This window comes from Lathyrus oleraceus, chromosome 3, assembly GCF_024323335.1.
Source record: "Lathyrus oleraceus cultivar Zhongwan6 chromosome 3, CAAS_Psat_ZW6_1.0, whole genome shotgun sequence".
In the NCBI taxonomy this organism is placed as follows: domain Eukaryota; kingdom Viridiplantae; phylum Streptophyta; class Magnoliopsida; order Fabales; family Fabaceae; genus Lathyrus; species Lathyrus oleraceus.
The window spans coordinates 375,741,327-375,768,807 of NC_066581.1; the positions used below are offsets into that span (position 1 = coordinate 375,741,327).

General features: G+C 35.7%; 2 protein-coding genes across 2 annotated transcripts; one reads left to right on the forward strand and one right to left on the reverse strand.

Annotated features, from left to right (window-relative positions):
- Nucleotides 1-17,457: 17,457 nt before the first annotated feature.
- LOC127131343 (uncharacterized) lies at nt 17,458-19,548 on the forward strand. The gene is made up of 2 exons (XM_051060267.1): nt 17,458-18,065; nt 18,236-19,548. The coding sequence occupies exons 1-2, from the start codon at nt 17,900-17,902 to the stop codon at nt 19,546-19,548; spliced, it is 1,479 nt and encodes a 492-aa protein (XP_050916224.1). The 5' UTR covers nt 17,458-17,899.
- Nucleotides 19,549-20,738: 1,190 nt separating this feature from the next.
- Nucleotides 20,739-22,870, reverse strand: LOC127127803 (probable glucan endo-1,3-beta-glucosidase A6). Its single transcript, XM_051057087.1, has 3 exons — nt 22,530-22,870; nt 21,122-22,429; nt 20,739-21,009 (listed from the first exon to the last, which is right to left on the reverse strand). Exons 1-3 carry the CDS (start codon nt 22,579-22,581, stop codon nt 20,972-20,974), a joined length of 1,398 nt encoding a protein of 465 aa, XP_050913044.1. The 5' UTR covers nt 22,582-22,870; the 3' UTR covers nt 20,739-20,971.
- Nucleotides 22,871-27,481: the final 4,611 nt, after the last annotated feature.

Sequence of the window (27,481 nt, forward strand, 5' to 3'; positions counted from 1 at the left end):
GGTCTTGTGATGATTGACTTTCTGTTTAGGCCTTGGTCAAGGTTGTTTTTAATTTTGTTGGATCAAAACCATTGGTTTTAGGGGATTGATGAAATGTACATTTCACCTCCCAAAATGAATAGATATTTTTTATTTGATGAAATTCCTCCCATGATCAATTTGTGTTTCTATCTTCCCCTCCCTCTTCATCTTCATCCCTATTCTTCCCCATTCCCTCATTTGACCAATGAAATCTCTAATGTCTAAAGGCTAATTGATTCATCAATGACCTTGTGTCAGATGAATCAATACAAGTATGACTGCGATATGTCCCTCCCTTTTGATTTTTCTTTTAGTGTGTAGTATGTTTTAGGAGTTTGGTTCTTTGTACCTAATCTCTAACATGCATTAACACCTATATTTTTATTGCCCGACCTCAGATAGTTGTGACTTCTATATAAGTCCAATTACGATTGCTTAACATAGAGCTAAATTTGACACTCAAGACATAATATTCTAGTAAGTGAGATTGTAAGTCTCCCATTCTTCACGACATTATGTGGAGACTTAACCTTTTTTCATTTCATGAGAGCTAGTGGCATACTTGTTGAATTATCCAAGTTGGAGCCCTTCTCATGGAAGATGTCTTGGTTTAAGGATTCATACTTGTGAATAAATGGTTGAGTGTTCTCCAAAGAATGACTTAATCAATTAAAAATCACCATTAACTTTTGACTAACATTTGACTAACTCTTACTCCTTATGCTTTTACTTTTAAGTCATTTACTTTATGCAATTTAAATTTCAGTCATTTATCATTCATTGTCATTTACATTTCATATAACTTGTTTATGTTTATGTTCTTTTCACTTTGCTCATTTGAGCCATATCTTATGATTGTATATACTTGTTTGTGTGTTCTGATTTTGTTTGTGGTCTTTGAACCCTAAAACACCTAATAACAACAAAAACCCTAAAAAAAAACACTTGGTGGACTGTTGAACTTGATCTGAACTTTTGAACTTATGATTAGGCAACATTCCCTGTGCAAAAAGGACTTGGCCAATGCCAACATTCTGAGACTGAGCTACTATGAACTGAGTCTTCATCTGATGCAAGGCTTGGGAATCTCTTGGGTTCGTTTGCTACTTTGTCTTTGTGCTTAATTGTTATTTTGATCTTGTGTCTAATGCTTTGTTCTGAGTTGATCAAGGAATATTTCATTTGATACATTGGAAGACAAATGAAGATCGCTATCTATTGGAGTTGGCTATCTTTATTTGATTCCTTGATTTTCATGATGTCTGGATAGTGCTCATTGCTTATTGGTTATTGCTTGATTAAAAATCCAAAGGAAAATGGAGTTCTATATGACATTGTTTTCTGTTGGATTGCATCCCATTGGTCAGATCTTTTCAACTCTTAACTTTTAAATTTTTGCTTAGGATAGTCTCTTCATCTCCTCCCACTTCTTAAATTTCAAAATCTCTCCCTCTTTTCAAAAACCTTTCTTTGCTTGTGATTTCAAACTTAGACATTGTTTAATGACTAAAAACTTTGGCCTTATGCCATTGAATTTTCAAACTCTTTCTTAAATCAAATTTATAAATAAACTTAACCATATTGACTTAAAAATTTCAAAAGACAAAAAGAACTAACAACTTCCTTAAAACTTTTGGCCCTTTGTGTATTTTCTTATTAACCTTTTGTTAAAAGCAATTCACCAACTTATTTGAAATTTTTACCACGAACTACGAGGTTTTGATCCCTCATTTTTATGTTGGTACGTAGGCACAAGACAGAAGGTCTTGTCAAACACAAAAATATAATAAATAAATTCTTTTCTCGTCCCCACACTCTATTTTTCTCGAACATCTTTTATACCAAACACATATGCACACATAAAAAAGGGCTCCCTAGGAGTACCTAGGACACTTTGGTTGCTAACACCTTCCCTACGTGTAACCAACCCCCTTACCTGTAATCTTTGGCATTTTATTAGTTTTGATTTGAAAACTTCTTATCTTTGGGTTTTGTTCGTACTTTTCTCATTTCCTTTGGAAACAATAAAAGCGCGGTGGCGACTCTGGTTTTTTTAACGTTAAGCTTATCCATAGCTTGATGGTCATGAGTTTACCGCTACAGCGAGATGGCTTTCTTGAGGCTCGCTTGGCGGGAAGGATGATTTTTTCTTCTATTTCTCCATGCCTGAGCCTCGGTATTGGCTTACTGGGCGAGCTCTCTCCTTGGCCTCACTAGATGCTCGCCTGGCAAACATGCATGATCTTTTCTTTCTTGCTTTATGTTTCAATATTGGTTAATTATGGAAATTCCTACACAATAGCAAAGAAATCAGAAATCATAACACTTATATGTTTCAAACTTAATATTATTCAATATTTTGGGATATCAATGGTGGGAAACCGTAATTCAAGCCAATAATTGCCAAGTTTTTATGTGGTCAGATATCATCTTTTGGGACTTATCAATGAGAGTGGTGCTCTAATGAAATTTTTTAAAGTGGAGGTACACCTACTCATTAGTCATTGGAGTGTTTTATCTAGATTCGGTCGGTCTTGTTGCGCCTTTGGCTAGTCTGCTATTGTTTTCTCTTAGGTTCTTGCTATTAGTATTATAATGAGGAATATTGGTGTTTACAGTTATTATACCGGTTAAAGCATGAGTTATGTTAATGAGATATGCATGTGGAAAGGATGACCCCAAGAATAGATGGAGGCTTTATTGTAATATCCATCGTATCACTAAAACATCGCTTCAGGGAAGGTCACCGCATACCCTTGCGCGACTATGGAACGGGGTGACGCATTTAGAGTACTTGAGTGTCATTGTATAATCAAGGCGTCATCATGAACATTGGTCGTGGATTTTGATTTTCCATTGATTTTCTATCGTTGATCTTAGCGCTCTTTATGCCTATAAATAGGGAAACTACCTTTTGTTTCCTCTTTTTCAACTTCTATTTTTTAGTGTTATCGATTATTTTCCTCTCTTTGTTATTCTAGCGATAATTATTGCAACTTTCTAGGTTTCAAGTTATTTGTTCTTCATCGTTTTGCTCTTCATTCTTTAGAACCTCAAAAAGCACACTATGTACTTACTTCTTACTCTTTGCTTTTTTGTGATTTGCGTTAGCTCTTGAGGGATGGCCAACTTACGAAACCTAAGAACCCCTTTTATCAGAATTTGTAGTTATTTAGAAATTAGGGATGCATCTTCCCGAACTAAGGAAGAGTTGATAAACCCAAAAGTAAGAGAACCAAAGATGGAGAACCCAATAGTGTTTGTCCAAGAAAGTAGGGAGTTTTCTCCTACTAGGCTATATATGAGGAGGGTTGCTTTAGGGTTTACTATTGGTGGGATTTTGATGGATGGTTCAGAGACTATGAGGAATTCCATGGAGGAGTGAAAGGTACAAGCTTATGCTAGAACTTAAATAAGTTCATTCGGTCGTGAGCCTACTAATGGTGAAGTTAGGTGGTGGCTAGAGGAAAAATCAAGGTGTCATACTCATGGTCGCCATTTTTTTTCTTATGACAGTAACACAAAAATGGTGAGGTGAGCGCAGTGGAATTCTTGAGTTCCCTAATTATGTTGCTCAATATTTTTCAGAAGAGACAAAGTATTAGGGACAACGTCTTTGTAGACTAATGAGCGTAGTATGGAGAATACTTACTAGAAGGTAGGTTCATCTCCAAAATGGGGAGTGCTTCCCCAAGGACAGGTTATTGCATCATTGAATGCTTACAAGTCTTATCCTTTACATGGTAAAATATTTTTTTCTTTAGGCCCATCTTTTCAAACAGCTCTGAATACATTATGTCATAGGAGCTTCTGCCATCAATTTGTATCTAGGACACATCGAAGTGGTCGACTGTGATAGTTATGACCGGAAGGAATATATCATTTGAAATCCCTCTTAGTTTATACCTATCCCGAAATTTGAGCATTGGTCTATACAGGGTTTTGGTCGAGGTGTTTTTGTCTTTCTTATGAACGACAATCAATTCCTCTATATTCTTCTTCATCCTCCATTTTTACAGAGCGTTTTCTCGGAGCACACCCTCAATAAAGATTGTAATATGTTGGCGTTTTACCTTATTCACCCCTTTCTCTTCACAACTAGCCTCTTCACCGTTATCCACGACATTAACCGCCTTGGACAGAGACTTGATCTTCGACGACTCTCCTCGATCCCTCTTGTCGCCTTTGGTGTATTCATATAAATGGCCTCTCTTTATCAAACCTCAAATTGCATCAATTAGTTGAATTCAGTCGTTGGTGGTGTGGTTGTGACAATTGTGAAGTAAAATTTCATAGAAATGTCATACACAACCATACATTCACAACTTAATTAAATAAATATTTCAAAAATCTATTACAAACTTAATACAACAAGATCAATGTTCCATACAATATAATTAACCTTCATTTAAGAACAAGTTGAACAAATTAAAGAAATATAATAAAATATGTTAAACCAATTCAAACCAAAATTAAAATAATAGAACATATTATCTAAATTAAAATTCAAATAATTTATAATTCCTAAATTAAATAGGATTGATTTACAAAATATAAACAAAACAATATACTTAACTAAACATCAATAAACAAATGTGAGTTGAACGGCGACAAATAAATCACAATTGAAAAACAACTTGAGTTGAACAACAACCAATATTGAATTGGACACATGACTATATTTGAAAGGGACTATGTGATGGTGATAGATTGTGGTTGAAAGAAGACAAAAAAAACTATAACGAAATGATAGAACTTAAAAATTTGTATGGTCGTAAAAAAATAAAGAATTTATTTTTTTGTGGATGGGGAAATATTTTTGATTTTGACATTGACAATAGACATATTAAACTTTTCAAACAAAAAACAAACAATTTTATGCATTTTATTGAACCTAACAGTTTTACAAAATCAGCTCCAATTCTTTAGTTCAAACGATTTTAGACGGTTCAATCTTGTTTTTTCAATTTACTCCGATTTTGACCTGTAAGACCCCAATTTTGTCCCTAAGATCCCTCATGGCATCATACCATAGCATTGCATAAACCTCAAGGATTATTAGACACCTTGCTTCCTTCCCTGTGGGTGGGATCTTTCTTGAGAGTGGTTCTTGATCACCAAGAATTGCTTGCATTTGTATATCATTTGCTTTTCTTTTAATCACTAACCAAAAATGTACAAAAATATGTCATTAACCTTTGTTACTTGCAGCTTAAGCAGTCAACAGGTCAAGGCAATTCAAGTGAATCCTTTGAGCAAGAGATGAGGTTTCCATTGAGATGTGGATCATGTGATCATTATTTTGAGCTTATATGAGCTATAGGTTCAGTTTGGAGCAAATTCCCCAGGTGGTTGAAGCTCAAGTTCATCAGAACATTTTCAGGTCATCTAAAGGCCTATGCCAGTCAACTGAAAGTCAACTGTGGGTTTTGAATTGAGAAAGTGAGTTTATTCATCCCACTCATGTTCCAACAATGCTTATTCATCATGTCAAACATCAATGTTGAAGAATTTGAGGTCCAGTCAAAAATTTCCAAAAATAGAAAGTGACCTATAATTTCAAGTTTCCAAAAATGGAAGGGTTTTGGACCAACTTCAACTCAATCTTACATCATCAAGGAAGCTTCAAATGAAATTTTATCCAACATGAAAGTTGAATATATCTCTCTCCCATTTCCAAAAAGTCCAAGATCATGAGCATCTGATGAATGGTTGAGGAGATATGGTCAAATCATTGCCAAGTGTGCATGGAATTTCAAATGGCCATAACTTTTGATTCATAACTCCAAATTTGGTGCCTCTTTTTCCAAAATGCTTCTCATGACATGAACTTTTCAAAACATTCATCACATTGCATGCATTTTCATTATTTGATCATTTGCTATTCCATGCCTTTTTTGGAGGGAAACTCAAAAATTCAAAATTGGTGCATTGTATGGATAAAATACCATTGCATTTTGGTTTATGAGATGATCTTGAGTGACTTTTATCATGCATTGGTTACTGTTCACGTGGGATTGCTCCATGCACCACAAATTTTCATATTTTGCCAAAACACCTTATTTTTGCTAATCACCATTAACCATTGCTAATTAACATTTTCAGTAGGATTAGGACAGAGTATATAAACTAAAACCTAACAGAATTTCAGAGGAACTTCATCATTTCACCATTTCTAGATCCAAATTCTTTCTCACTCCAAAATTTTCTCCTAATCAAAAATTCAAAAATCTTCACATAACCTTGCCATATTATTGCATATTCTTGTTCTGTGGTATGGATTTGGCATAGATCGAGCCTTGGATCTTCAAGTTTGGACCAGAATTGTGCATAGCAAGCTCAAGAACATAGCAATGGCAGTTCAGATTTAAGCAAGATTGAAGCAGTTTCAAGTCTCAATTTCTTCATCAAACATCATAGCAAGTGTTCTGGAGTAGATTTGAAGCTTGCCAAGCCTTGGATCGTGCATTTCCAAAAGTTGATCTTCAAGAGGTCACATTTTCGATCCTTTTAATTCGTTGTTTTATGTGTATGTTAGTATAGATCTTTGAGTGCTGATGAATCTGAGCTAAATTTTGTGTGATTTGGTGCAATATTGAGTGAGTTATGTGTGATTGAAGTTTGGTGCATCAAACTTATTTCGTTCGATTCTCTCTGTTGGTGATGAATTGATGTTAAATAATAGTTGATCTGTAATCTCCATTGCAAGAGCATTCTAATGATGTAAGAATTTCAAAAATCTGAAAAAATATTTTGAGCTTCGTACTATTCATCATCGTCTTCGCGAGGAAGACGATGTAGCGTCCGCCTAGCGTCCATTTTGTGTCCGTCTGGTTCAAATCCGGGATGGCGCTAGGGTTCTTGATGAAGAACATGCTACAGGACACGTTTGATCCATATACCTCACTTCGATTCCATGCTGTGACGTTTTTGGATATTATTTTCTTCAGCGCGCTTTATTTGAATTTGTACCAGGTTCGATCCCAGCGTGCATCACATTTTCAAATTAATCCAGCATTTTGCCTTTTCTCTCCAATTTCTATATGCTATGCTTCATTTCATTTCAATTTTTTTTGCCAACTTTGAAAAATCATATAAAATTGAAAAATGTGCCAAATAATTCCTGGTTTTTTGCTACTTGATCCCTGGAATGTCTTCTATTTTTTTATGATAATTTCTGAAGTTGTGCATGGCTGGATTTTGAATTGTGTTAGGATGATTGAACATGTGTGCATATGTGACCTTGCTCCATTCTTTCTATTGTGAAATGCTTGATATTGATCCAAATACCATGAAATTCTGTGTTTTGGTTCTTAACATGTTGATAGACATTTTAGGCTTGGTTTGATATTTTTCCCATTTTCCATCCCTGTTTTATGTACATGTTTTCATGGTGTGACAATATGTGTCACACAATTGGTTGTTCAACTTGTGCCATTTTATTTCCATATCAAATGAGCTTCTCTGTTTATGATTTTTGGTATGATGATTGGTTTGGATGTGTTGAATGCTCATGAAAATTTCCAGAATTGTTTGAATCATTTCTGTTTTGATATAGAATTTTCATTCTCAATGATCATTTGTGAGCTTTGAAATTGTCTTTGACTTCTCTTGCCTATTACATGCCCTTGCTTGATGATTTTGATTTGGTCCTTTTTAGGACATGTTCATGATTGATTAAAGATGATTCATGTTGAGTTTCAGCTTCTGTTTTGAATTTTTTCTCCACCTTTAACCCTAGGCTTTGACCTAGGGGTTTGTACTCACATTTGAGTTTTGAATTTCAGGTTCAAGCATCCAATTTCCATGGTTGATGTTGCTTCATCATTTGAATGTTGATATTTGCTATTGATTGCTAACATTTGGTTGTTTTGTAGGCTTTGATGATAATTCACTTTGAGTGTTTGCCTTATGGCTTACATATTGGATTTGTCTGTTTGTTGTTGATTGTTGTCTGTTTGTCTGAATGTTGTACTGATTTGTTTAGTTATTTACACAGGTACCTAAGTTGCTTTAAGTTCATTTGAACTTTGATTTGCTTGTGGTTGGCATACCACTTAGGTATAATCCCTATTCTTCATGTAGTCTGGAAGACCTGCTGTTATTGGCAGGCACCTGTCTGAAGCCCTCCTTAAGAGGCCATGTATTTGATTGTTTATATTTGTGCCAAGCAGGTTAAGTCCTCTTAAGAGGCATTGGCAGATAAAAGGGATGTGCCATCCATCCTCTGCTATTCAGTTGTGTCTTTCATCTTGCTCACACCATGTGTTGATGCATTTTGAACAAAAACCCAAAATCTTGTACATAGAATCAGTCATTATGGAATAGAGTTCCTCATTCTGGACTCTCACACATTCTTTGATTCAAGCTCACCCCGGCCCGGGTTAAGAGCTATGAGGCATAACCCTCATCTCCATTTCATCTGTTCACCCTAACTCTCAATGTTAGAGGTTAAGAGCCTGACTACCCATTCCATGTATGTGGCTTGTTTGTCAAGGTTGATATGACCCCTTGACTAAAGCCTAACCTTGCTTGAGCCTATTGATTGTGTATAGTGTGTGATAATTGACTGCTTATTTGCTTATTTATCCATCTGTGCATAATTGTTTGTGTGTGCCTTTGTGCATTGTCTTCATTAATTGTATATCATTTCATGATCATTGTTCATACTTTGTGACATTTTGTTTTGTCCATTGAGGAGTCAATTGTAAGTCCAGCTATTGGCATTTGTTTCCTGTGATCTGGTAGGAGTTGGAACTAAGACCATTGATTGGCATTCCATTTCCTTGGAGTCGAGTGTAAGACCATTTATTGGCAACTTGTTTCCTCTTGCTTATTGCATTTGTTTTATTTGCTTTGTGAGACTAGTGTAAGTCCATTGACTGGCATCTGGTATCCATCTTTGTTTTGTGAGACTAGTGTAAGTCCATTGATTGGCATCTGGTATCCATCTTTGTTTTGTGAGTCTGGTATAAGTCCATTGATTGGCATCTGGTTTCCATTTTATTTTGGCTATCTCTGATACACGTTTTACTTGCTTACTGCTTTGTGTTGCCTTATTCCAAAGGAACTTCCTTGGATCATTTCTATGGTCTTGAGAAAGCAACTCCTATTTTTGTGGTTGTGTTCCCTCACCCTTTTGTGATTAACCTTGACCCATATTTTCATCCTTAACCCAAACCAGAAAACTTTTGTGCAAACATTTTCACTTGTTTTCAAAACTAGAAACCTAGGCCTTAAGCCTTTGATTTTCAAACTTCATTTTCATAATACTTCTTCTGAATTGAACTTTAATGTCAACTTTGACTTCTTTTTGTGAATACTTCTAATTGATTAATTCCATTCACTCAATTGTCTTTTGTGATTTCAATGATCACTTCCTAATCAAATTTTCATGCATTAGCCATAGATCTGAGTTATCTTAGTGGTTGATGTGAATCTCACCTTTTGTCCTTAGTGATTGAATTGTAAGACTTCCTTGCTTATTATAGGGTTAACCCCTCACTAGCACGTTGAAGTTGTTCTCACATGGTGGACTTGTTGTTGATTTAGGTTGAGTTTTCTCCCTTTGATAACGAAAGACCTTAAGGCTTTTGTTTAAAATCAATCCACTCACTTTTTGGAAATTTTTTAGCCGAACTACGGCGTTTTGATCCTTATCTTTCATGAAAAGGTACGTAGGCAATGGGTTCATCCATCCAAACACAAAAATAATAAAAATTGTATATTCTTTTCTCATCTCTACAATCAATGTTTGCACAAAAATAATTTCATAAACAAATAATTTTTACAACAAGTTGTGAAAAGAGGTTCCCTAGGAGTACCTAGGATGTTGTGGGTGCCTAACACCTTCCCACAATATAATTACCCCCTTACCCAGATCTCTGACCTTTTATTAGTTTTCTTTGCGTAAAACTTCTTAGGCTTTTGTTCGCTTTCTAGCCATTCCTTTGGATCAATAGAAGTGCGGTGGCGACTCTATCTTTGTATGCTTTGCTTTTGATTTAGTCAATAAATCATAAAGTGACGAATACACCGCTACATGACCTATTAGTGAATTTTTAAAACTGATGGGACCAGATTCAGCTCTGGTTCTCGGTCCAACCGATTGAGCTGACCGATTTAGTTCGATTTTAAAACATTGCTCTCAAACCAACATCAATTTTAAGAAATTACGGTCTTTCCATATTTTATAAATAAATATTTATATAAAATAAAAAAAGTTATATTGAGGTTTTTTATTAATATTTTATCATAGGATTTCCATCACATTATTGAGAAGATTCATAGTAAACTCTATGAAAAACAAAATATCTGAACAATTACACTTGCGAAAGTTGTGTTAGAAGTTACTCCTATCTACACTATGATGAGAAATAGGGTTCCAAAAGGTAATCTCAAAGAGATACAAAAGGTTCAAAGGCAATTTATATGGGGTGACTTGGAACACAAGAAATTGCACACCATAAAGTAGGGAAACATTGTTAAGAATAAGAAAGATGGGGTCTTGGGCTGAGAAAACCTGAGTTGATGAACAATTCATGCATATCATAATTCCCCATATAGATACAAGTATGCTCTACACCTGCCTCAAATGAGGATCTTGTGTATCAGAAAACATCTGACCTATGATCCATATTATGGTCCTCACTATTATGGAATATCAGTTTGAATTGGTAGTCTATGTTAGACCTATGGTTGGCTATTTAATGACGATTCAATTGAGACTGGTTTCATAGTATGTGAGGCTCCCGGCCAGTTTGGTATTAGAGCCTCGTTAAGAAAAATGGGTGCATATGATGTGAATATAGTAAAGAGAGTGAGTAAGGGAGAAAACCACTTAAACATGGAAACACCTGAACCAAACACTCAACCTATTACTACTATTTCTTCTTTATCGCTTCCTAAACTTTGTAAAAAAGACAAATTCTCATAAAATATAAAACCTGATTGAGTACTCTCATGTTCCAGAAGAAGCTCAAATTTTCAAAACAATACCTCCTATATTAAGCCCGTACAACATCTTCAAAAGACAAAGAAGTGTTACCAGATCCATCCGAAATCTTATCTCTACAAACCATCCTCATATGAAAGAATACGTCTAGTCGTCTAGACTAGACCAATGTAGCTTAAGATCTACGAATCAGGAGCAGTACGTATATTTGGAGATTCCCTAGTAACTTATAAGTCACTGGAAGACTGAAGGATATACAACCTTACACTTTGGGGTTGTCAGGCTCATTCTTTCCCTACACGGAAGGAAGAACCAACCTGTCTTTTGCAAAATAGCTCTATTGGACTCAAGCTACCTCCACTATGAAAACGCTGTGATAGGAACTGTTCTCACCACACTTCATGTAGGGAGTGTTGTCCTCACCATTTTTCCAAACTATAACGTGAGTCTCAATGATAATACGTTATCCACGAGACTAAAGGTACAGGTCTAGATCACTGGAACTGACCAAGTACCAGAAGCCATATCAACTACTCTCCATCACCAGATAATATACCGCTTGCAGAATCACTCGATAGATCTCCCTCTCTCTGGTTGCTCTTCTGATTCACTATTGGTTGTCACCAATAGAGAAGAAGACATACCCTCTATAGTCTAAATTTCGAGAAGAATTACAAGGGAAGAGTTAACTCAGCTAATTCCAATTGAATGGATAACCAAGTATGAGAGACTCCATGTTGATAGAAGACCTATCCAATCCTAAAAGGCTACTTTCAGAAGATCAATTGATAATACGGTCAAGACGATTTTCAAAAATCCAGACGAAGGGTCGACCTCAATGTCTCCAATCTTCCATACAATGATGATCCAACCAGTTGTAAAAGAAGTATGGTGTCCTATCTATGCTATTACAATAGAAGGAAAACCCATCTACACTGATAAAATAGATGACCACTTAATTTGGGATGTTGATCCAACAAGATGTGACCCAAATTCTGACTGCTGGATGCACGACGATGATATTGACCGAGATATCATTCTTCCCAAAACAAAGAAAAAAGGGAGGTGTAAACCCTCTCCACCTCCTCGAAGAAGATTTTATCCAGACAATGGTCCATGGGTAGGAATCCATGGGAAAAAGAAACCCCTCTCTATCTATGAGGAAGGACTTAAAATCCTCAAGAAAGAAGGATTGTTACCACCTGATGATCCAACTCTTGTTACATGGTCACCAATAGACCATTGTAAGTCACTACATCCTCCAACTGTTGTCCAACCAATTCCTTGCTTTATGTACTCAACTGCAACTCCAGAGTACGACCGATAATTTTCTTCCCTGGAAAGAAAAATAGATCCGATCACAGGCTGAACATATAAACCCTTCATTCATCCTAGCGAAGTCCATCCCGATGGGAAACTGAAACCTTTAACTCAAGCTGAAGAAGTTCTAAACTGGCAATCTAAAAACATGGTCTCTCAAAATGAGATTCTCCAAAACCTTGACAAAAGGGTGGATAAGATTGCTGAGAAAATAAATGAGACATATGAGAATCTTAAGGTTTTATCCCAAAAAATGCAGAAGCATTACAAGAGCTTAAAAGCCCAAGTATCTCAGTTGGATCGTGATTTGCGGTAGATGTTAGAAGAGAGAATTTTTGGCAAAACTTTTGACCAAAAGGAAAGAGAAATCAGAAATCTACAAGGCCGAGTAAAAGAGATATATGATTTCTTAAGAGCCTCTCATGAAAGAAAGCTCAAGCCTGTTGAAAACTCTTTCTTTAACCCTCCTACTTTTCCTACATATTTCAAACAACCAGAAAGGCATTCTCCTTTCTACCCTGCCTATGTTCCATCACCACTAGATCAGGTTAGATACATACCTACAGCTTATAGGCCAAAATCTACTAGGACTGCAACTCCCTCGACCTCCAAGACAAAAGGCAAAGCTTTCTGCCTAAGCGCTTCATCCTCAGACTCTCAGGATATCCCTGAAACACCTCCTCCAAAAATCCAAAAGGAAGAAGAAACTCCTGATAATGGTTCTCAAGCCATGGTGATCACTAGAAAAATCACCATCTTGCTGAAACATCGGCACAAAAGGAAGATGAGTCTTCGACAGATGGTGACAATAACTTTGATCAAGAAACATCTACTGATGAAACATCAAGATATGTTTAATCAAAATCAGAATTTGAAGACAACTATATCCCAAGACTCTTCATGGCAAATATAAAAGAGGAAGATTCCTTTTTTAAGGAAGAGTCTCGTGAAGAAACTCTGATCCCTGAAAGGATTAAACCAAATGGTGGTCCTTGGTTCACTTTTGATGATATTTCACCCAGCCGCTGGAGAAAAATACTACTTGAATTTGGAGCTTGGCTTGACACCCAGATGATGAAAACAAGTGCATATAGCTATAAGATCATTGAAGAATTTTGCTGCATGATGACATGCACGATGAAAGAATGGTATCACAATCTTAGAACCTTCAAACAAGATGAGTTACACAGTCTAGAAACTACATCTAATATTCTTGGTGTGCTTCACCGTGAATTTATTGGTGATATAGAGATGTTTGATAGAAAAAACAGACAAGAATTCTTTGAGATGAAGTGTTGTTCCCTCAAAACAAAGGACCTCGACAGACACTATCACAAAATGGCACAAAGATATTATGTCCTTAATGGATACAATGACCATAGTCTCAAGAATACCTATGTCTCCTTTCTACCACAAGAACTCCAGCCAGAGATTCATAGGATGTTAGCCACAACTCAAAGGGATATCAAAACCATGAGTCTTGGAAAAATTCACCAGGTGACGATAGAAGCACTTGAAAAGCTTTGCAGTTTTCATCACCAATTTTTAGAAGTTATAGAACAAAAGTCAAAATTCAGCCACGCCTGTAAAAATCCCTACCTAGAGATTAAGTGTAAAGACAAAAGGACGAAAAAGAAATACCATCAACAAAAATACACCAAATCTTATAGGACCTTCAAGGGAAAGAAAAAGAAGACTATGAAGTTCTTCAGAAGAAAACCTTTCAGAGGAAAAGGGAAAAATCAGAGATGCTTTATTTGTGTGAAGAAGGGACATTTCTCTAAAGAATGTCATAATAATACCCATAAAGCCGCAAAATTGATCAACTCTCTTCATCCTCTAGAAGGAGACTTAGAATCTTTGTATTCTGAGCAAAGCTCTTCCGACGAAGAAACAATTTTTGCCCTTCAAGACTCTTCGCCTGATGAAGCATCATCTTCGAGGTCGGAAGATGGCATATATCTCTTTGTTTACTCCTTCAAAGAGATTGGAAGTTCTCTCCCTACTCCGCCTCTCCCTTGTGTTGAAGTTCATTTCCTCACAACAAAGTTTTCACGTCCAAAGAAAGTTATAGCTTATATGGACACAGGGGCCCAAATTACAATGATGAACCCTAGCATTCTCCCAGCAGAATCGTGGGTAACACATGTTGCATACTTTGTAGCAGCGGATGGGAAGGTTTTTAAAACAGATTTAATGACCAAGGAGAAAATAGGAATTAAATTCTTCCCAGACTGCATCGTCTGGACCAGGGTCATTGGAAATAATCTTCCAAACAAAGATATTATGGTAGGAATGGATGTCTATTCAGCAGCAAGCAGACTTCAAATTCTCCCACGAGAATCAAATTCAAAAGAGAATTCAAGCCTTATTTCGGAATATTGAAACTATATTCCTTGTCTAAGATCCTTGTTGGTTATGAAGAAATCAAGTCCAACCTACTCAAACTCTACGCAGACAGCCATGAAGAATTTCGCCATCCGAAACCCCTATGGAAAAATAAGGACTTTTTTGTCCAACTTCCTTTTAAGCTAAATGAAGATGTTAATCCAACCAAGGCCACTCATCCAGGAATGAGTCCATCAGATTATACATTGGCTAGGGAAGAATGTAACCAGTTACTCAAGCAAGGTCTGATAGAGCCCACCAAATCAGAATGAGCTTGTCAAGCATTTTATGTGGAAAAGAGATCTGAAAAGTTGAGAGGAAAAAATAGGCTAGTAATTGATTATAAACCTCTGAATCCTTTTCTCAAAGATGATAAATTTCCCATTCCAAAGGCCTTGTCCTTAAATGTTTTCATCAAAGATGCCCAGATCTATTCTAAGTTTGATCTTAAGTCAGGATTTTGGCAATTGGGTATCAACCCCGAGGATCGTTACAAAACAGCATTCTGCTTTCCTAACGCCCAGTACCAATGGACTGTGTTACCATTTGGGCTTAAAGTGGCTCCGTCACTCTTTCAAAAAGCCATGACAAGAATTTTCGAACCCATTTTCAATAGTATCATCATCTATATTGATGATGTGTTATTGTTCTCAAAAGATGAAAAGACCCATAAACAATTATTAGGTTGATTCCTTCAAATAGCCCAACAGCATGGAATGATGCTCTCTGAAAAGAAAAGTCAACTGGGCCAAACAGAGATTGATATTTTAGGGATGCATTTCTCCCAAGTGAAATATCAACCCCAACCTCATATTTCCCAAGAACTATTAAACTTTCCTAATGAAAATCTCACTGTTAAACAAATCCAACAATTTCTTGGTATAATTAATTATATCAGAGATTTCCTTCCAAGACTGGCGAAATACACAAGCCCTCTATCACAAATGCTAAAGAAAAAAACCCCACCATGGGGAACAATGCAAACTCCTGCCTTAAAAATCCTTGGAAATGGGAAAAGAATTCTGCAGACCGATGCTAGTAATCACTATTGGGGAGCAGTTTTGATAGAGGAACTTGAGGGGAAAAGATACTATTGTGGTCATGTCAGCGGCCAATTTAAAGAAGCTGAAAAACACTATCACACCACTTACAAAGAAGCTCTCGCCGTAAAAATGGGAAATCAAAAGTTTGACTTCCACCTAAGAGGTTACCAGTTTGAAGTCCAGATGGATAATTCATCTTTTCCCAAGATCCTTGAATTCAAAAATAAGATGTCACCCGATCCTCAAACCCTTCGCCTCAAAGATTGGTTTTCTAGATATGATTTCTCCGTAAAACATATCAAAGGAATCCAAAATGTGATTCCGGATCTACTATCCCGACCTATGAAACCTGTCCAGATCATCACAACCAAACACACTTTCCCTTTGATTCTTATGTTCAGACCACTACCAGCTCATGCATCCACAACCAGAAATCTTCCTCCAAGAATAACAGTCTCCTCTTCACCATCTCAGCTTAAACAGTATGCCGGGAACAATCTCTTTTATTACATGACAAAAATCATAAGGAATAAACTCCTGGATCATACTCCTTATTTCCCTGACACACCTTTCCTCCTACCAACTTTAATAAACCCAAATATCAAATTCACAAAAAACCATTTATGATATATCTGGTGTGCCACAGTAGTGTATTTTATGCATGTTCTTATTCCCACTGAAGCCATGTATCAACACATAATGAATCCCGAGAACCACAAGTCCTTGATTTGGACTACTCTTGAATGGTATTCTCCATTACAATGGTGGAGAAATCAATTAAAATCAGTCATAGACGAGGTCAAAGAGAGAAGATTAGCCTTAGAAGCTATTAGCAAGCTCAAGTCTGTTTTCTTTCTACACAAGCCTTATCAGACAGATCCCGAAACAAAGTTACTTGATTGTAAGAGTTATGTTCACTTATGGGGAAACAATTGATGATTATCCTCCCAATTTAAAAATCACAAGGGAATTAATGGAATATGTCAATTGCATCAATCTTTATGACCCAAAGAATCTTGATGATAGTACAACTTGTATAAGTCGTGGAAAATTCAGAAGACCAGAAGTTGGAGAAAGCTCAACTCAAGTCACACAACAAAATCCAAATTCTTCAATGGAAGCTGAATTCTCATAAGGACAAGTGGAAGAAGCTAATAGAAATTGATGGATCACACTTACATGATGGACGACATCCGGCAACATGAGTCATCACGTTATGGAGATTGCTTTTCTGATGAGAACTTATCCGTTCAGAACATGTCCCCATCTCATGAATCCATTTTCAAAAACTAGGTGACAAGTATCCCTTATAGATCATAAACATGTTTATGAATAGTATTTTCTCGTCCTTTTGTGTAAAAGTAATTCCATTATGTATGCATTAGAGATAAGGGTGTCAGACTTTTAAAAAAGACATTTCTATAATGACATGCTTGTAAATAGTGTTGCTTTTGTCCTTTATGCTCCTCCTTACCTATAAAAGGATATCTCTTGTAACATATTTGGATCAAGCAATCACAAATAAACTTTTTTGTGTGTTCAAGAACAACTATGTTCTAAATATCTTTTCTTTCTCTCTGAAAACTTTAGTGAAGTGAAGTCCCTTGATTCTAACATATAGAATAACATTGTTAAATGCTGGAAGGATATGGAAAGCAACCTAGTTTGGAACATTGTTTCGTGTCCAAATTAATACATTTCTTATTTTATACTCCCTCCGTTTCTTTTTAAGTGTCGTTTTAGCATAAAGCTCTCCAACCAAGATAAATGAATTGTTATAATTTTTTTCCCATTGTACCCTCATTTTAATCCACCATATACTTTCTCTTTCTAAATAAAATTCATTAATATAAGTACTCATTAAATTATTTACTTCAAATAACTAATTCCATAATTTTCTCCACATAACTCTCTCTCTCTTCCGTTGCATTTTTCAACTACTCCTAAATTTTTGGAATTAATATTGCTTGCTATAGGAATACGTACTGCTTGCATTTTCATTAATGGCTAAAGGAAAACTTATTGCTTATTGTTTCAATGAATGGCTAAAGGAAAAAATATTCCCTCCAATTATTTTAATAAAAACTTAAGTTTCCCACCGAAAAATTAAAACCAGTAGTACATATAGTATGGTTTCATATTATAAGTTCAAAATATTTACAACTCATAAAATATGGATTTAGATAGTGATACAGAAACATCATTAACAAACCAACATATATTTGAGTTATATGAGTTTGATGAAGATAACTTAGAAGAGGAGTTTGAAGCAACCAATAATATTGATGAGTCCTGTGAAGATAACTTACAAGAGGAGGTTGAAACAAACAATGACACAGGTATATTTTTTAATTTCATGTGTGTTTGGTTACTTTTAATTCCTATAATTTATCTCATGTTTTTATCTCATGTTTTTATGTAAAATAATGGTGGAATCATATTGTGGCGTAATTCAAATCTAAGTTTTGCTTGTTTCTAGTAATCGTTTTGTTTTTTAAAAAATTTACAGTGTATATTGCAGAAAATGTTGAAGCAGAACCTAGAGAAAAAAAGAGATTAAGAATCTTAAGCAATGAAGAACGCATGTATATTTATCATGAGCTACTACAAAAAAGCGTTGATGGAAAATTACGTAAAGGAGCTACAAATGAGGTGGCTTCATCAAATTCGGTTCCTCTAAGAACTGTTCAACGTATTTGGAAAAGAGCAAAAGAAAGTGAAACACGTGATGTCTCTCATAGGAAGACAAAAAATTGTGGACGTAAGAGAATTTCAATTGATGAGAATCAAATTCATGAACTTCCTTTCAGTCAAAGAACAAACATTCGATCTTTAGCTTTTGCGTTGAAAACCAATCCAACATCGGTGTTCAGGCTTATAAAATCAGGGGCTATACGGCGTAATTCAAATGCCATAAAACCACTGTTGAAAGAAGAAAACAAAATATCTAGGCTGGAATTTTGTTTATCAATGCTTGAAGGTACACCACATGATCCAATGTTTAAGAGCATGCACAATATTATTCATATTGATGAAAAATGGTTTTATATGACTAAAAAATCCGAGAAGTATTATTTGCTCCCAGATGAAGATGAGCCATATCGGACATGTAAGAGCAAAAATTTCATTGCCAAAGTTATGTTCTTAGTTGCTCAAACTCGACCACGATTTGACTCAGAAGAAAATGAAACTTTTTCGGGTAAAATTGGTGTTTTTCCGTTTGTTACCCATGAACCGGCTATAAGGTCAAGTATTAACAGAGTTGCGGGAACAATGGTAACAAAAGCAATAACTACGGTAAATAGAGATGTGGTAAGATCATTCCTTATTGACAAAGTTCTACCCGCTATAAGAGAAAAATGGCCAAGAGATGAATTTGAGTCAACAATATTTATCCAGCAGGATAACGCAAGGACGCATATAAACCATGATGATCCTTTATTCCGTGAAGCTGCCACCAAGGATGGGTTTGATATTCGTTTAATGTGTCAGCCTGCAAACTCTCCAGATTTGAATATCTTAGACCTTGGTTTTTTCTCGGCTATACAATCATTGCAATACAAGGAAGCACCGAAAACTATTGATGAACTTATCAGTGCAGTGGTGAAGTCATTTGAAAATTTTCCTTCAATTAAGTCCAATCGTATATTTGTATCATTGCAACTATGCATGATAGAGATCATGAAAGAGAAAGGTTCCAATAAATATAAAATTCCTCATGTAAATAAGGAAAGGCTTGAAAGAGTAGGACAACTACCAATTCAAATTAAGTGTGATCCAATATTAGTACAAGAAGTCAAAAATTACTTAAACATGGAGTAATACTTATTGTAATTGGGATGTAGTCACATTTGAAAATTTCAAATAGAGTTTTTTTTTTTTTTAAATTCCTAAACTTTAGCCATAAAAAAATAATGTTCCTGCACGTAACAAGTTAAGTTCCAAAACTTTAGCAAATATAGGAATTCAATAAAAAAAATACAATAAGAATGAACGTAAGAAATGCAGTTCCTAAATTGTATCAATAAAAAAAGCAATAACAAGGAATTCTTCTCCATACTTATTAAGCAATAACAAGGAGTAAATAAAAAAAACAATAACAATGACTTCTTAAATAACAACTCTTATACCTTATGCACTTAAGCCAAATCTAAAATAGATACTCCATACTTAGTTCACAAATATTTTTCAATAAAATTTTGGAAGAAGTTTTTTTATCATCTTTTTTATCACAGGTCGAAACTCAACATGGTGGGAAGATTCTTTTCTGTTTTCTTCTTCTTCTTCTTCAGGAAATTTGTTCAAATCAAATTCATAATCTGCCTCTTCATTTAAATCAAAATCCAATACAACTCTTGATAATACTTCATCTTCGTTGTCATCTTGTTCTTGTATCTTGTCAAAAGAGTCTTCCACTATTTCTCCTTCTTCTTGCTCCAATGAGTCTTCCACTCTTTCTTTTTTTTGAACATCCATGGAGTCTTTTGTTGTTTCCACCAGAGCTCTTTTGTTTTGCACTTGATAATTTAAACAATGCTACTGATCCTTTTTATAGAATTTTAAGTCTACAATTGGTAAATTTGTTCCTTTGACAAAATTTAATGCTAATACATTTTTCTATGTAACATTGGAAGCTATCATTTGAATTTAATTTTTATTGACCAGCCAATACTTTGAATAGGAATGGGAGTTATGTATGGGAATGAGAGTACGTATTAAGAAAGAGAATTTTATGGAAAATGTGGAGTGAGTTATTACATATATTAAGAAAGAAAAATTTATGGAAAATATAAAGTTGAGTTATTTAAATAGTAAGGGTATAATTGACAAATTGTAACATTAAAACATCAAAACGACACTTAAATAGGAACAAAAAAAATCTTCTAAAACGACACTTAAAAAGAAACGGAGGGAGTATTAATTACAAATGACAAATTAAAATTTATTTATTAAAATATTCTTATTAATTATAATTCTATAGAATTGTTATTTAAGTGAAAATACAATTAATATGATTTCAAAATGATGGCTACCATTGCTATGCAAGTACTCAAAATCATTCATCAATGTAAGTTCCTCCTTTGCAGGTTCAATGTTACTATTAGGAAGAACCGGCATTGATGAAATGAAAGCAACATATCGAACTACAATCAAAGTATACATTTTCTATCATAGAAATGTCAACTAATGAATAATTAAAACTATGACAATGAATAGAATTACATTTCATGATTTAACTCATCCTTCAAAGAGTCACACTTGGAAACTTGCAAGATCCATAACCTACAAAAATTAACAAATACCAAGATAAAAAAATATAAGCACAAAATAATGGCAAAGTATAATTAAAAAAATTAAGTGGCTTAACTATTTTGCTTAATAAAAAAGCACTTACTTGGATCCTTCGCAGTTTGAGTAGCAAGCCCATTAAAATAACAAGTTCCTCCAATTTTCTTAAACTGCGCCCAATAAGAACTAAAAGCATAGCTAGCATGCCAAAAAACCGATTCGGGTTTAAAACACTCTCTGCCCGGTCGAACCAGGTCACAAGTCCGGTTTCCTTGTGAGCAAGCATACGACAAAGCCTCCCCCAAAGCCGTTGTATTACTCCCACGCGCCGCCACACACCAAATCTTCCCCTTATACGCCTCATTATTCTCCGGCGGAGGAAGCACTGGAAACTCCGACTCTGGTGTCTCCCCGGAGAGATCAATCTCATAAACCTTAGACCCGTTTGGATACAACAACCCAAAGTGCCGCTCCGTGCCTGGACCCGGTTTTTGATTCTCATTAAACAAAGCAAATAAAAAACTCGGAAGAATTGAACCCGGTCGAGCCGGAGTCCCAACTACCGGTTTTCTCATAACTTTTTTAACAAAATTTCGATTATAAGTCGCAGCATTAAAAACATTAGCACCAATCTGATCAATGTCACCTCCATTGGGCCAACCCGTTTCCGCTATAAATATCCTAATATCCGGAAACCCGAGTTTCTCCATTGCAAAATAAACCGAATCAACCATCTGATCAAATAAATTCGTATAAACCAAACCCGAACCCGGATCCGTAACAGTAAAATTAACATTATCACCTCTAAATAAAGCGTAATCCAAGTTAATATTAACCGGGTCGGAGCTCCATGGAAAAAACGGGTAAACATCTAAAAAGAAAAAAGACTTGGTCCGGTTCAAAAAACGGAGCATGGGTTTAATAACCCGAACCGCTATATCTTTCCGAAACGCAGCGTTTGAAGGTGGAAAAGAAGTTTCTAGAACATCCATAGCGGAAGAAGTACCGACTTTGATTTTTTTGATTCTGAGTTTCTTCAACGAGTGTTTGATTCGTCGCATCGCAGGTACGAGGTGAGGCCATGTTGTGTTTGGTGTTGAGGAAATGATTTCGTTACCTACGAGAAGGTAACGGATTAGGGTTTGTGGGTAGAAAGGTACGACGTTGGATTTGATCCATTGGTCGGAGAGCGTCTGGTTTGCGGAGATGTTGGTGATGAGTTCGTTAGGGAGCATGATTGAGACTTGGAGGTTGGTGTTTTTTAAGGAGGTTAGGATTTGTGGGTTTGTGTCGTAGAGTTTGATGCGTTTTGTGTTTAGGGATTTGATTAGTGGAATTGACTTTGAGGGTGTTGGTAGGTTGTTTCCGAGTTGTCCGTAGCAGATTCCGGGTTGAGATGAGAAGCCGGAGATATCTGTTAAGGAAACATAAATAAAATAGACTAGTTAGTAGTTAGTCAATAAATATATAAGAGAGTAGAAAGAATAAACTAAGTGGTATTTGTTGGTTCTTACCTGATATGTTGTTGAATAGAAGGGAGAACAGAAGGATGAGAAGCAGAGCCATTTAAATGTTTCTGGTATGTTTTTATTTTGCCTGGTTTAGAAGGTGTGAAATGTGACTATATTTGTGTTTGTTTGTTTGTTATGCTGTTTTTCTACTCTGTAGTTTCAATGTTGTTGATAAGAGTAGAGAAAAAAGAAAATCACAAAGTTGAAGGATAAAAGATGAAGAAATGGATGGAACCTGGAAACGGGTGCTGTGTTGTTTGTGTGTATGGGAAGATGAAATGAGTTTAGGGTTGTTTAATAAAGTGGAAAAAATGTCATTAATGAGTTGAACAAAGCAACGACTACTTTTTGAGAGAATATTTTACTTTTTTTTTTCACTTGTCTCAACTTTCATCGTTGAAAGAAATTGTAAAGGGAAAACGACAGAGAAAAGAAATAAAGATAATGTTTTTTTTCTATCATAAAATACATAAGAGATTATTTTATATAAGAGATTAAAATAATAGTTTTAAAAATTAATAATATAAAACTGTTGGTGTATTTTTTTTATCTTTCTATATAAACTCTCTAGATATATATATATACTGTGCATATTTTATTTTCTCTTATTTATTTTCCAAATATATTTCTAGTAATTCTGTTTAAATATATACTTTATACTCATTAATAATCAATGCTGAATTTTCAAATTAATTATCGATGTTGCGTAATCAATCCAACAGTAGACATATGAGCATTGGGTGAGTTTCGAAGAAGGAGAGGAAAAGTTGGTGGTGGTGAATTAGTGAGTCTGAAAAGGTAACATATTGTACGAATTAGCAGAAACAGGGAGAAAAAAACTAGCCGTTTGTGTAAAAAGAAAATATCTAGATTGGTGCATAGATTCCAAGGTACTCAGTACTTTTGTTAGAAAATAAAAATAGACAAAGTAGAAAGTTACTTATTGATGCGTAACAGAGAAAAAGAATGCTTGGTATAATTTCTCACACCGACACGACTGTCTAGCAACTGAGAGAGATCGTCCGGAAGATATATATGTCAAGACATAAAAATAAATTTCAAGATTTACTTCAAACTAATAAAATTGATTTGATTTCTTTTGTAATATTTATTTTTTTTAAAATAATTTTTTTAATTAAGGAGAATTTAAATTCTTCCGTTGAAGTATCTGTTATGTATTTTTTATCTTGTTTTTTTTTAGTCCTTTACCCTTTTAGTTAGGTCTCAGCCTCCTTCTTTTTTCACTAAGTTTTTATTCTTCATATTATATGTCCAAAAGTATGTCGTCCTATAATTGATATATAACGTTCGATCTATTCAATAATTATAATTTCTCTATTTTAATGTATCATTTTGTAATTGTTTTATATGAAACCCTCGAATGTCATTATAACATTGTCATCATATCCAATTAGTACAACAAGATCATTTCCGGTTTACATAAGATCGGCTTCGTCTTGCTTATTTTGATATTCTAACCGGATTTTGATTAGTAGATTACAACACGGTTATCTGACTTGTTAGCCTCATCATATCCGGCTCTCACCAACTCGACTTCAAAAAACTCGTGTACACAAATAGGCTTTCGTGGATCTTATACCTCGGTTGGTCAAACTAATTTTTTGGGATGTACATAAATCCCTCGAGCATGAGATCTGAAAGGTTGAAATGTTCGGACAAAGAAAGCGGATTTTGACTGAATTATTAGAGAAGTTTATGACGAAATCCCCTCACATACTAGTAATGTTGATTGAAGTCTTCCTCCTCAGGTTTTTTGGATATTCAGATGAAAGAAACGGGATCTTTGATAGACAAAGAGTTTTTGAGTTGCGACCACAGTATTGTCGATGAAAGCTACATCTCGAAGCTTCGCTCCACTACTTCAATCTCTTCTACTGGAAATGAAGAGGATGTTATATTGGAACCCTGAGTAGTTGGTGAAATGGTGTACAACATTCATCCCAATGAAGTGTTGGATGACTATTTTTAATTTTACTCAGGAGTCATTGAAAACTTTAAAGTCCGTTTTTCATTTACCAACTTCGAATATGATCTTCTCAAAACCCTAAACATTTCCCCCTCACAATTACGCCATAATGGATGGGGCTTTATTGTGGCTTTTGAGATTGTTTATGACACAATGGACATAACACCGATATTAGGTTTTTTATTCTCGTTCTTCGAGTTAAAGGGTGCATAAAAAGGAGGTTGAGTTTCCTTTAGTGGAATTCCGGGAAAGAGCTTCCTTCAAGCTTACACCACTAATTATAAGGGTTTTAAAGACAAATTCGTCTGAGTTAAAAGTGGGAGAAGATGTCCCCTGGTTATGTATGATTTAGATGGGAACCATCGTTTCTCGATTTATTGGTCGGACAACCCTTTGCTTGTCTATGGTTTTGACTATGACAAACCAAATGATTTGGAAATTCGATCTTTGGCCGTTTTAGATGTTTTCCGGGTAGTGAAAGTTAAAGATCTTTTACAGATGATTGACGACTCCGAACAAATTTCTATTTTTTGGGTGACGTACACATGTTTACTTATCACTCTAGTATGATGTCATTAGTCATCCCTTTTACTGACCCTGACTCTTTTATTTCAGCTAACAGGACAAATCTCAAACTCTCTGAACATAAGAAGTTAATGGCTGAGGTTAGGGCGAGGCGTGGATATCAATCAATTTCCAAGAGTGACCTTACGGGCATCTAGACCCGAGCCCATAAACGAAAGAAGTTGGATGTTTCTAAAGTGGCTCCTGTCATATCGGAGCCTCAATCGACCTTTGTCCTTACTTCCGAGGATCCAAAACCCAATTCTCCAAAAAAAATGAACACTCTTATGAGTGATAACGTCAGTCGGGCTGACTTGATAATTACCACTTTTATGCAAGATTTAGGTAGTAGACATCAATTTAAACCTTCCTCAGAGTTTAAGTTTTGGTCCAATAACTTTGACGGGTTAAGGTTCCTCTACGATCATTTGAATGCCACTGAGGATGTCGAAAAGGTAAAGTCTATTGGTGCTCAACAATTGACCCAAAATCTTGGGGAATACTTGATGAGATGTGCCATTATGACTAGGGTTTATTTGAAGTGGGCAACGCGCATGAACAAAATGAGATTCGTATTAACAAAGAGATGAACCAGTCAAAGGATGACTTGAAAGCCCAAACTACTCGTGTAGAGGAATTGACCAAACAACTCTCAGAGATGAAGAAGCAAAAGAAAATGCTAAAATCTCAATTATTAGAAATAACTAAGTAGAAGGAAATTGTGGCAATCAGGTGCTCGGAACTGGAGGCAGCTAATGTCGACTTAACTCAAGAGATATAGTAATCTCATACTCTTAACGAGACTTTGAAGAAATTGCTACAAGATGCCCAGGTGGATTTGTTTTCCGCCAGTGATAAAGCCTTTGAGAGGGACAATGCCCAAGCTCTCTACATTGCACCAGAACTGGATGTGTCAAGGATGGATCTCTTCAAAACTGTGGTGGACGGGCAGCTAGTCGACATGGAAGAAGCTTCTTTTGAAGCATAAGGCTTGAAGGACATGACAAGTTATAATCCAATATCAGAAGCTCGGGCGAACGAGAATGAAATTTGAATTTACTTATGTTTTTTTTTTGTTAGCCATCAATGGTGATGTGTAGTTTGTACCTTTTGAACAATATTTTGTTTTCCTACCAAACAATTTATGGCTGACCTCGTGGGTAGGCACAATTATATTGTCTTGATCACAGAGTCCGAGAGATTCTAGACCAAGATATGTCGGATATTCTGCCAATGACAAATTATTCATACCGTTTAAATTCATAGGTGTGTTAATTTTACACGATCGACGTTCAGAGCCCCATGGGGTTGATGTTTAAATGAAAATCAGAGGCTCTTATTAAGCGTTGCCCGACCGCAACCGATTATGCCAGAGGCTTCAAGTTGTTTGGACTTCAGTTAGGTCAGAGGTTTTATTAAATGTTACCCGACCGCAGCCGATTATGCTAGAAGCTTCAAGTTGCTTGGACATCAATTAGGCCATATGTTTTATTAAACGTTACTCAGTGGCAGCCGATTATGCCAGAGGCTTCATGTTGTTTGGACTTCAGTTAGGCTTGAGATTTTATTAAACGTTACCCGGACACAGTCGATTATGCCAGAGGCTTCAAGTTGCTTGGGCTTCAGTTAGGCCAGAGGTTTTATTAAACATTATCCGGCCATAGCCGATTATGTCATAGGCTTCAAGTTACTTGGACTTTAGTTAGGCCATAGGTTTTATTAAACGTTACCCAGAAGCAACCGATTATGCTAGAGGCTTCAAGTTGCTTAGACTTGAATTAGACCAGAGGTTTTATTAAACGTTACCCGACTGCAACCGATTATGCCAGAGGCATGAGTTGCTTGGACTTTTTCCTGGATCATGTCCTAGGATTTTCTTTTATAAAGACATTTATTTTAACTATAGGTGCCTCATTAAAAATATTTTTCCCTTGCAAGGTAAAAGAGTGCATCCCCATAACTCTTATTCAATACCTTTATTACATAGTCTAACTGAGATAAAATTTAAGACTAGTTACATTCCAAGTCATGTGTATTTCAACACCCTATAAGCTTTCTAACTTATAAGCCCCATTAATTAACCTCTGACGAACACGGTAGGGTCATTTCCAATTCGGAGCTAACTTGAGTTTCTTCGTGGGATCAATCACTCTTTTTACCACCAAGTCTCCCTCATGAAATCCCATTTGCCTTACTTTGACACTGAACCTCCGAGCAATTCTATGTTTGGCTACGAATTCTCTGGTGTGGGTATTTCCCTGATTTCGTCCATTAAGTCCACTGAATTGACCAAATGTTATGAGTTGATGCTTTCATCAAAAGTTAGAAGTCTCCATGTCAGCATATTGATCTCAACTGGTATCATTGTATCAGCGTCGTAAACCATCCTAAAAGGAGTCTCCTG